We start from the raw sequence: 12,071 nt of genomic DNA, 5'->3' as shown, positions 1-12,071 counted from the left end.
CCAGGGTTTCTATTGGGGCCCTGGGCAGAGTCCCAAGGCTAAGCTGTGGACCTTCAAGATGGCCAAGTGTTGGCCATTAACCAACTTGGCCAGCACTTGATGCCTCTCCTGGCTGTAGGTCACATCCAGCTTTGCTGGGTAAGGCTGGGGAGAATTCCCACCTGCAGTCCTAGAGAACGGCTACTAGATGACAGACGATATCAGTCAGTGTAGACTGAGCTGGATGGATGGACCAATGGTTTGACTCAATAGAAGATAATCTCCTCTTCTCACCTGAGTTTAGGATTATAGTATCCTTCAGTGTCTCTCAAGGATCTCCAAATGCACAGGACAGGGGCTAATAGGTGATATGAATATGATGGATATTTATATACCATTTCTCAACAAAAGTTCCCAAAGCGGTTTACATGGATCTAAATCAGGGCTGCTCAACTTCGGCCCTCCTGCAGATGTTGGCCTACAGTTCCCATAATCCCAGGCTATTGGCCACTGTGGCTGGGGATTATGGGAGTTGTAGTTCAAAAACAGCTGGGGGGCCTAAGCTGAGCAGGCCTGATCTAAATATACATACATACATACATACATACATACAATGGAAATGGCCCCCTGTCCCCAAAGGGCTCACAATCTAAAAAAAGAAACGCAAGGCAGAAACCAGCAACAGCCTCTGGAGGGGTGCTGTGCTGGGGTTGGACAGGGCCAGTTGCTCTCCCCCTGCTCAATAAACAGAATCACCACTTGGAAAAGGTGCCTCTTTTGTTCAGTTAGCAGGGGACAGATACAGGACAGACAAGAGAAAGCACTTCATCATGCAACTTGTAATAAACATACTGGAATTGTTGACTGCAATAGCCACCATCTTCCATGGATATTATAGCAGATTCGGCATGGAGCAGTAGGCTAGACTAGATGACCTCCACAGACCCTTCCAGACCTAAAATTCTATAACTGTATCATTCTAATGTGTTGTTGTCCATTCCCTATGGGTCTACCCATGGACATTGGCCATAATGGAGCCTCCATTATTAAAAGCAGTGTACCCCTGACTGCACGAGGCCAACGACATAGCATGACTATTCCATGATGCCATCCTTGTGAGACCTTCCAGAGACATGGGTCAGATATTGGGGGAGGAAATATAGGAGACAGCCTAGGGTGTCAGCTCTGGCGGGTGTCAGGCATTTCAGTCATTCATATTTTCTCTCTCTCTCTCTCTCTCTCTCTCTCTCTCTCTCTCTCTCTCTCTCTCTCAAACAACAACACACTGATAAGATTAGAAGAAACAAATCTGTTTTTATTTGCATGCATAAATAAATGAATAAATACACATTTATAGATACTTGAGTGCCGATGTATGATATATGATACGATACGATATGATACGATACGATATATCGGCACACATGTAGACTGTGAGGCTGTTCACACACTCAGCCTAGCCCAGGGTAGGGCAGCACACATGAAGCGCCAGGATTAAGTCCAACCCCATTGCTGCCCCCACACCTAGTCCCACTTTTAAACCTCGGCAGGAGATCATCTGGGTGAGCACCACTGGGTCAAGAGGTTTCCCTCTGGCCTGCCACCATTTCCACCATGCTTGTAGACCCATGCTTATAGTGTGACCCTGGGATAGGGGAGGGGGGAAGTCCTCCTGCTCTCAGCTCCTGCCCTCACCGCACTGCTGCTCATGTGGGCATGCAGCACAGCAAAGTGGAGGGTAGCCTCTGCTCCTGCCTTCCTTGCAGCACATCCAGCAGGGGCCATGAGGTTATGCGAAAGACCTCTGTGTGTCCAAGTCATGAATAGGGTCACCAGTGCAATAGCAAAACAAGACAGGGGATCCCAACCTCGGGACCTCAGATTTCTTGGACTACAGACAGATCCAATCCTCAATAGCCATGATGGTCTTTTTCCATTGGGGTTATGGATGATGGGAGTTGTAGTCCAGCAACATCTGAGGTCCCAAAGCTGGGTATCCCTGAAAGAAGGAATTTGAAAGCTGAACCAATGGAGGATGTGCCAAAATATGTGTGTGTGTGTGTGTGTGTGTGTGTGTGTGTGTGTGTGTGTGGTGTGTGTAGATAGATAGAGGAGGAGGAGGAGGAGGAGGAGGAGGAGGAGGAGGAGGAGGAGGAGGAGGAGGAGGAGAAGAAGAAGAAGAAGAAGAAGAAGAAGAAGAAGAAGAAGAAGAAGAAGAAGAAGAAGAAGAAGAAGAAGAAGAAGAAGAAAGGAAATGGATGTATGGATGTATGGATGGATATACAGAAAAAAGAAGAAGTAAGGAAGGAAATAGATGGATAGACAGATGGATGGATAGATGGATATGCAGAAAAAAAGAAGGGAGGGAGGGAGAGCGAGAGAGCCATGGGTAGCATTTGGTCTTGCAGCTGGCCGCTTTTGGAAGTTTAGGGTTAGGGAGCACCCTCCAACAAGGCCATTTTTACATTCTTAAAGAAAGTCAATGTTGGACCAGTGGGGACCAGAAGACGGTCTGTCGTGAGTGATGGTGGAATGGGGAGTAAGCAGACAACCTTTGCCAAAGCTCAAAGCCCGAAGCTACTCACTATAAAACAATTGTGTCACTACCAAACCAAGTCTCTCTTCATGTTTCATTTGTCTTTTGACTGTTATTGAATTGTTGAAAAGCAAGGGGCCGGAGTGTGGAGGGAGGTGGGGGGAGAAGGAGAAGACACATTCCAGCTGTATTGAGATCTGTTTCGTCCCTTGCTACCGTGGCCCATCATTAGATAGTTTCCCTGTCTGAGCAGAAGGTCAGAGAGTATAAATATAAATTGCATTTTGCATTACTTCTAGATGACTGAAGCTGTCAAAGCAATAATATAAGCTTTCAGGCCCGCACTCTACCACTTCTCTCCCGGTTTTTGGCCACGAGGTCATGGGCAAATTGAACGTGACAGCCCGGACGACATGTCCAACAGACTTATATTGTTAGGCTGCCGAACTGCAGCTCTCAGGGTTGTTCCTCGTCCCACATTGGATGCTGAGCTTGCCAATCACTGGGGGCACAGACAGGAGTCTAGACCTTTGGCGATAGGTCCCCAAAAAAGTTCACTGGATCCTGGATGGCCGGAACAATGGTTGAAAGGAAGAAGTCCCTGGAATAAACAGAACACATTGGAACAGGGGAAGATTAGACAGAATGCGTACCATAGCTGTTGTAGATTCATGACGATGACTGGATGACCTCCAGACTAAGTTACTCAATAGTAATACTTAGGAGTTACTCTAAAGGACTGCTTAATTTCAGTAGCACTTCTCTGAGTCCTTTAGTCAGGATGTCAGATAATAATAATAATAATAATAATAATAATAATAATGTCATCATCATCATCTTCATTTTTAGCCTAGTTTCCAGTAGGCTTATAAGATCACCCAACATTCCGTGTGTGTGTGTGTGTGTGTGTGTCCCTATTAACTTCACAATGCCTAGACCAATATGAACCAAATTTGGTACAGTTGTTTGGGACACATAGGAACCCCTCAGTGGTGTAGTTTGTGATGGTGTCATCCACCCTGATTCAAGATGGCGGACGTATACACATTTGAGGTGCAAGTGGATGAACTTGTGGAGCATCTAACCGATTTGAACCATATTTGGTACAGGTGTACAGATAGTAAAACAAAAGTAGGCAGATTAGTTCTTATTAGAACAACTTGTTTGGTATTGGATTTAGTTTTAGTGTTTTTAGTATCATTTTTTCATTGTTAGGATTAGGGAAATAGGAACATAGGAAGTTGCTGTATACTGAGTCAGATCATTGGTCCAGACTTAGTCTTGTCTATACTGACTGGCAACAACTTTCAGGCAGGAGTCTCTCCCAGGCTGGGGAGATGCTGCCAGGGAGTGAACCTGGGACCTTCTGCATGCAGAGCAGATGCTCTACCTCTGAGCTACAGCCCCATCCCCTAAGGGAGATATCTGCCAGCACTCACATGTAGTCTGTCATCCAAATGCAAACCAAGGTAGACCCTGCTTAGCAAAGGGACAATTCATGCCTGTCACCACAAGACCAGCTCTTCTTCTCCTATTATTTCGCTGTTCAACAGGAAGGTTTTCAAAGTAGTTTACAAAAGAAAAAGAATAATCTGAAAATGACCCCTTGTCTCCAAAGTGTCCACAATCGAAAAAGACACACAACAAGGCACCAGCAACAGCCATTGGAGGGATGCTGTGCTGGGGTTGATAGTGATTTAGCAATCCTCCTACAAAATATAAGGAATCACCGCTGTAAAAGGTGCCTCTTTGCTCAGTTTGCAGAGGGTGGAGTTTAACATTAGCCCTTGGACTTGTAAAACAGACTTCTGCATAGGAACCTGCCTTCTACCCCAGCTTCATGGGCTTCCTTGGGAACTCCCTGGGGGATTCTGGATGGGGTCTAAGGGAAGCAGACTAAATTGACTGTTGGCCTACTCTAGCCGGGCTCTTTTTCTTTTTTTTCTTTTTTTAATGTTCTGGCATCTTTCCTTCAACTCCATCAGAGTGGATGTTGACATCAAATGTGCTCTTCCGTGTGGGATGTGTTTGTCCATGCATGGAAGAGAACAAGGCAAACCTTGTGCATGGTGGTTTGAGGGCTGCATTGAGCCACCCTGCCTAGTTCTGGCTGCAGGATTTGGAGAGCTCTCCGGTTGTGGGGGAGGGGCTTAACCTGGAAGAGGCTGGGACAGGCACACCAAGAGCTGACCTTTAATGCCTTCCCTTTCCCCTGCCCTGCCCCCATCGTCACCCTCAACCCTGAGCTCCAAATGCTTTGCAAACTTCATCTCATCCATCACAGTAGCCACCTTGTAAGGAAGGTCATTCCCGTTCCTGGTTGAGTTGGGACGGGAGTGAGACTAATGATCTGGTTTTTGAGACATGCTGTCCTGGCCTGGGAGTGTTTAGAAGAGGATGTCCCGGCCGCATTGCTGGAGATATGGGTCCAACATCACAGGCCACAAAACTACACAAATGTGTAGTACTGGAAATGTGTAGTTTATACCACCAGCAGAAGCAAGTGATATAGTGATGCTTTGATGGGACTGTACCATTTCCAGGCTTCTCCATATTTGGAGGTTTTCACTATTTGTTCCTCTTCCTCCTCCTTTCCTCCTCCTCCTCCTCAGCTGCTTTCTACTGAGCCAGACCATTGGTTCATCTAGCTCAGTATAGTCTACCCAGACTGGCAGTGGCTTCTACAAGGGCTACTCTGAGTGAGGCTGGTGAGGCACCATTTCTGCCACCCTCTGCCCCCCCTTGCCACCATCACCAGAAATTAAATACCCCAGATTCCCCTCCCGCCCCTCTCTAGCCTTAGGGAAGCCCCCCTGCCACTTTACTGGTAAAGGAGAATCCTCACCAGATTTCCCTTTACCAGTAGACCTCCAAACCAGTCCACAAACTGATTTGAACCAGCCTGGTCCACGAAGAGATTCAAACTGGCCTGGTAGGGAAATCAGACTGGGTCAGTTTGGTTCTAATATAGTTTGGATTAGAACTGAACCGGCAAAACTGGTTCCATGCACACCCCTAAGTATTCCTCTGAATGCCAGTTGCAGAGAGGGGGGAATATGTCAGGAAAAGGCTTCTTCTTTCATGCTCTGCTGTGAGATCTCAAGAGCATCTATCTGGTTGTTGCTGGAAACAGGATGCTCAGCTGGATGGACCTTTGACCCAATCTAGATAAGATTCTTCTCTTTTCTTGGGTTGACTGCTGCAGCCAAAATAATGGAGAGGCTTCACATTAACTGTGGGATGAGTTTTCATGGGTTGGGGTCCAGTTTGGCATTCCATCACCTAGAGAACTTCCTTCCACAGTCAAAATGTTTGTCTTGAAGGTGCCCAGTGGTAGTCCAAGATCTCAGCATGCCTGAGGCAGAGGTGAGTGAGGACATCTCGTCTGGTGGTGAGGTTGTCTCACCTGGTGAAATCATCTTGCCATCCTGCTGATGTCCCAGTGATCTGCCACTTGAGGTGACCACCTCACCTAGTCCCATGAAAGTAATACCCTTGCATGTATCTCAGGACCTTCTGCTGTTCTTGCAGTCTAACAGAGTCATCTTAATTTTCTGTGAAATCAGCATCTCTCCCCACTGGCTAAGGAGAGGTGGGCTGAAATCCTGCAAAAATATTGCGTAACCATCAGCTGTGTGTCATCTGCCGCTTTCAGTAAAGAAGGAACCATTTCTGTGAGAAGGTCTAGATTCTTTTTCTTCTTCTTCTTCTTCTTTTCCCCTTTTTTGGTTCATAAGGTTCATTAGGAAGGTTTATTTGACCTCTGTGCAAATTAAAAAGCTCGTCCCATCTTGGAAAGGAATGTGATGGCTGGGAGTTGACAGCTCTTTGGCAGCTTGTATGAAATTAGCTGCTGGTGGTATCTGCCCATCTCTTCAAAGGAGAGGCTGTCTTGATAACAACAGATTCTAATTGGTTATTATATGATGGGCATCTCAGAATCAAAGGAACAGATGGACAAGGGAAATATGCTTCCTCCATCCCCCAGAGAACAGTCTGGCCAGGTAAATGAGATATAGGTAAGTGGGGCAATGAACAGGGTTCAGGCCCACACAACATAATTCGGGGGGGGGGGGGAGATTCGGCCAGCAAGGACTATTTTACTGCTTTGTGCATTTGCGTTGTGCAGCCATGTCATAGGGGCTCAGAAATCTAGAGTGGTGGGCTGAGGGGAGGAGCAGAAAGGGCAAGGGTCTGTGGTTCTCCCTTCACCCCAATATTGGGGTCCACTATTCCTCAGAATTCATTAGGGAGTAGGGCCACCGAACAGGGCATCTTCTTTGCATGCAGAAGGTCCCAGGTTCAGTTCCTGGAAGCATCTCCAGGTAGGGCTGAGAGAGCCACGGCCAGTCAGTGTAGACAATCCTGAGCTAGATGGACCAAGGGTCTGACTCGGTAGAAGGCAACTTCCAACATTCCTGTGTTCCAATATCCTCTCCTGCCCATGAAGTTTCACAGGAGTTTGCCTAATATAATAAGAAAGGAAGGTGCAGGCATTGTTCGCACATCTAAAAAACTATTTCTATTATTTTTTTAAAAAAAAAAATTCTGCTCCTTAGCCCTAGCATGCTCAGTCCTCCCCACAAAGCTAGGGATGTCCCACTCTCAAAGGGATGGAGCTCTCAGCTACCGCAACCTGGAAAGCAGGGAAGGGCTCACTGAAAGGAAGGAAGATGCAAGAGGCAAAGCCTGTGAAGAGCAGTGATAATGTAATAAGTAATTAACAATCATGTTTGGAAACACAGTTATTGTACAGGCAACAGATGAGGAAGAGATGCAATTCTGGATCTAGCTACCGGATTCAATTAATTTCCTCTGATAAGGACTGTCAAAATGCATCGAGAACAAGCGCATTAAATTATCATTCCACCTCCTTGGTTTGTCTCTGTCTTCAGACCTGTGATGGTGCCCATAGGCAGATGGCTACCTCTGGTACAACTGGTGGCAATTTGCAGCCAGTGGGCTCACTCTGACCATGTGCAAACATGACAAACAAGGCTCCAGAACACGCCGTCCTCAATCCCTCTCCATCCTTTGGTGGTGGAGTTAAGGGCCCTTATCACTCAGCCAACAGGTCCCACTTTCTGCAAACGGTGTGTTGTGAACGTTAATCAGTGTTTATACAGAGCCTCTTTGAAGAGGAAATGTGCCCATATACATGTGAAGTGTTATTAAACTGAGCTGAATTGGAACTGCTTATGGGGGAAAAATTGGTGAGATCAAGGGTGCACGCTCAAGGGGTTCTTTGAACGCGGAAAGCAAGAGTTGCACAGGAGGCACTAGAGATGATTTTAAGATCAGGTGTTGTGACAGGTTTCAATATGCTACGAGCAGTTCTAATGGGACCACTTGGAGAAAGGAAGCACTACCTCTCCAGAGGCTACTCTTCAACCATACCCAGGATCTAATGAGATTCCGTGCCACCATACAAAATAATAAGAAAGTTGTCCTTTGGTGGCAGATCTGGCTTTCTGAAAGTACGCTGAATAAATATATGATCAAGGAAACACAATGTGTCAATCATGCAACTGTCAGAGCAAAGGCTTCCCCTCTTCCAGAAATGCCTCCATTGATGGCCATTAGGAACCTAGGAAGCTGCCTTCTACCGAGTCAGACCCTTGGCCCATCTAGCTCAGTATTGTCTACACAGACTGGCAGCAGCAGCTTCTCCAAGGTTGCAGTCAGGAGTCTCCCTCAGCCCTATCTTGGAGATGCCAGGGAGGGAACTCACTACCTTCTGCATGCAAGCATTCAGGTGCTCTTCCCAGAGTGGCCCCATCCCCTAAGGGGAATAGCTTACAGTGTTCACATGTAGTCTCCCATTCAAATGCAAACCAGGGTGGGCTCTGCTTAGCAAAGGGGGCAATTCAAATTGGCATCAGTTGTACCAGCTCTCCTCCTCATGACTGGTCTGGGTATGGTCCAGGGGTGTAGCTATAATTGAGTGAATGGGTCCAAAGAACCCAAGCCCCTCAGCTCCTGAGGTCCCCTGAGTTCGACCCCTCCCTATTTTCTTCATTATCTCCCTCACCTGAGGGGCTTCCAGAGAGAGAGAGATGGGGCTGTAGATTCATGGTAGAATATCTGCTCTGCATGCGGAAGGTAGAGTTACCCCCAATTTTGCTCTGCTTCAGATTAAATCCAGTGACAACCAACACATGGAACCTTTTTGAGAAATGTCCCGGTTTAAAGAAACTCATTTGGCTTGCTCTGAAGTTCTCAGGATATTTAGCCTGAAGAGCAGCTAATGAACTTCAAAGATCAGGTTAAGAGAAAGTTCAGGGGAAACTCTAGTCTTGGCAAAGTTTTGCATCACCCCTCAGGTGGACATCACTTGCCTTGATGCTTGATTGGAAAATGGCCTGTAAATTGGATTCCATTTGAACGGAACTTTAGCAGCCATAATATCTGTCAAATCACAGCACATTGGAAAAGGGCAAATTCCATGCTAGGGATAATTAAGAAGGGGATTGAAAATAAAAATGCTAATATTATAATGCCCTTATACAAACCTATGGTGCGACCACATTTGGAGTACTGTGTGCAGTTCTGGTCATCGTATCTTAAGGACATTGTAGAACTGGAAAAGGTGCAGAAGAGGGCAACCAAGATGATCAGGGGCCTAGAGCACCTTCCTTATGAGGCAAGGCTACAACACCTGGGGCTTTTTAGTTTGGAAAAAAGGTAAATATGGGGAGACATGAGAGAAGTGTATAAAATTATGCATGGAGTAGAGAGAGTGGACAGACAGAAATTTTTCTTCATCTCTCACTAGACTAGAACCAGGAGTCATCACATGGAACTGATTGCCAAGACATTTAGGACCGACAAAAGGAAGTGCTTTTTCACACAACGCATAATTAACCTATGAAATTCTCTGCCACAAGACGTGGTGACAGCCAACAGCCTGGGTGGCTTTAAGAGGGGCTTGGATAAATTCATGGAGGATAAATTGTGTCAACGGCTGCTGGTCTGAGGGCTAAAGGCCACCTCCAGCCTCAAAGGCAGCATGCTTCTGAATACCAGTTGCAGAGGAGTAACAGCAAGAGAGAGGGCATGCCTTCGTCTCTTGCCTGAGGACCTCTCAGAGGCATCTGGTGGGCCACTGTGTGAAACAGAACCCTGGACTAGATAAGCCTTGGGCCTGATCCAGCAGGGCTTTTCTTATGTTCTTAACACGGACTGGTCCTATGCCAGCTTTACTGGCTACTTCTTTGTTTCTGGCACCAATTCAAGGTGCTAGGCTTGAGCTCTGAAGCCTGTGGCAGTCTAGGACAGGGTTGCACAACTCAAATGCCTGGTGGGCCAGAACCAACCGTGACTTGCTGCGCAGGACCGAGGTCAATTTTCAGCACATTGACTATTGCATTAAATTTTAAAATGTTGATAGTGAGGGGGCAGAAGGTTGGAGACTGGGGGGAAAGTGAGGGGAAAGAGGAATAGTGTCAGTAGGCTCTAGTACAGGGTTGGGGGCACCTTGGTCTCAAGAAGCCAACTGCATTGAGCTTCTGCCACTCCTCAGTTGGAAAGGCCAAGAGCTCTTCATGGCTCCTGCTGGTGCTGCAGGATATTCCTACCTGCCTGGCCAGAAAATTGTCATCCTCTTGTATTGTTCAAGTTGTATCCGGTGAGCCAGAGAAGAGAGCTGGTCTTGTGGTAGCAAGCATGACCTGTCCCCTTAGCTAAGCAGGGTCCACCCTAGTTGCTTATGAATGAGAGACTTGATGTGTGAGCACTGTAAGATATTCCCCCACTCAGGGGATGGAGCCACTCTGGGAAGAGCAGAAGGTTCCAAGTTGCCTTGGCATCTCCAAGACAGGGCTGAGACTCCTGCCTGCAACCTTGGAGAAGCCGCTGCCAGTCTGTGAAGACAATACTGAGCTAGATGGACCAAGGGTCCATGTTCCACTGTAGGATACAGGGTGCTGGACTAGATAGGTCTGATCCAGCAAAGCTGTTCTTATGGTCTTAAGGGGCTAACGGCCTCCTAAGACCCTCCTCCTTGCCTCCTAAGCCTCTTTCAAAAGTTGCAAAGGTTGCTTTGGAAAGGGGGCTCACCTCCAACAGGGGCAAAGGGCAGGGCATCATGTGATGCCTCACCTCATACTTTGCCCCCCACACACACACACACCCATGAGAGAGACATGGAGAAGCCCTTTGTCCAAAAATGTGATCTGGAAAGGATTCCCCAAAGGCAGAAAGCTTTAGCTCTGGCTCTAAAGCAAAGTGAGCCATTCAGGAAGAAGTAGAGGAGGACTCCACCAGTGGATAATTCCACCCAAAGCCAGCATGGTGCAGTGGTTAGAGTGCTGGACTAGGACCAGGGAGACCCGAGTTCAAATCTCCATCTAGCCATGAAACTCACAGGGTGACTCTGGGCCAGTCACTTCTCTCTTGGCCTAACCTACCACACCAGGATGGTTGTAAGGATAAACATAACTCTGTGCACTGCTCTGGGATCCTTGGAGGAACAGTGGGATATAAATGGGATGGATGGATGGATGGACGGACGGATGGATGGATGGATGGATGGGTAGGTAGGTTGACTCATCAAAATAACATGGGGGGAGTCATGGCCGACGAGAGGGGGTGAAAGCCAGTACAAATTAGCAGGGCCGGATGGGCCGGAAGGGGGCCTGGGGCCCAATTTTGTTGCATATATTGCCTCCAATTCTAGCCACCATGTGCACAGCCGGGGATGGGGGTGGGCGGGCCGAACACCTCCCCCCCTGTGGTGGCGGCGGGCAGAGCAGGAGCGGCCACTGAGCTTGTCTGGCTGACCCCATGGCTCTTGAGAACGGCGAGACAGTTCTCAAGGGCCACTGGGCCGGACGGCCAGGCTCAACGGCCATTTCTGCACCACCCGCTGCCGTGGGGGTGGGGGGTTTGCTCAGCTCACTCCCACCCCTGGCCACTCACATGGTGGCTAGAATTATTCTAAAGCTCGGCGGCTTGGCCTTGTGGCGGCGACGGCAGTGTGCGTGGGGACTCACGGCAGAAGTGGGAGAGGAACCTTGGGGCAGGGGCCCAAAACGTGTTTTTTTTCCCCACCAGGGTCCAAACCTGCTCTCTCGGCGGCCTTGGGTGGGTTGAATGAGTTGAAATGGGATTTGCACCCCAGATAGTGCCTCTTCCTGTGGTCCAGCTGCTAGGAGAGGTCACCTGCTTTTGAGGTACCCCCGGCACATGACATCTCAATACAATTAGAAAGATCTTGATGAATCTGTGGAATCCCCCCAACTCACACTGGTTGCCTATCGAACAAATCTTTGTTTAGCCTCACTGAAGTCACAGGGCACCCCTGTTCCCATCTGTTCCTTCTATAATAAGTATTGTTTGATTTACTTTTTTAAAAAACGTAATTGCCTAGAAGAATATTACTAACCAAAAAGGGAGATAAAGAGATCCTGCACGTCGGCCATGTCAATCAGCCTCCCCGCCCCCTCTCCCTTTTGAATCCCTCGGTGATCTTGCAAAGATGTTCTTAGCCAAATAACATGTTTCTGTTAATGAAGTCTTATGTTTGCTGAGGAATGAAAATCCATTTCTTGCCTTG

General features: G+C 47.7%; 1 protein-coding gene across 4 annotated transcripts in view; it reads right to left on the bottom strand.

The window, feature by feature from the left end:
* Nucleotides 1-1,268: 1,268 nt before the first annotated feature.
* The window catches only part of NR2F2 (nuclear receptor subfamily 2 group F member 2), a 77,935-nt gene continuing 67,132 nt past the window's right edge, over nucleotides 1,269-12,071 (bottom strand). For 3 of the 4 annotated variants that reach the window (XM_053272679.1, XM_053272682.1, XM_053272686.1), the window contains exon 4: nucleotides 1,269-3,116. In XM_053272679.1, coding sequence (XP_053128654.1) covers nucleotides 3,015-3,116 — 102 coding nt within the window. In that variant the 3' untranslated portion in view covers nucleotides 1,269-3,014. Of the gene's footprint in view, nucleotides 3,117-9,149; nucleotides 9,180-12,071 lie in introns of those variants that run through there. The other variant, XM_053272685.1, reaches the window with a different exon arrangement.

This window comes from Hemicordylus capensis, chromosome 10, assembly GCF_027244095.1.
Source record: "Hemicordylus capensis ecotype Gifberg chromosome 10, rHemCap1.1.pri, whole genome shotgun sequence".
NCBI classification, from domain to species: Eukaryota; Metazoa; Chordata; class Lepidosauria; order Squamata; family Cordylidae; genus Hemicordylus; species Hemicordylus capensis.
Note: the sequence above shows the minus strand (reverse complement) of the source record. Positions and strands in the feature narration are given on the sequence as shown.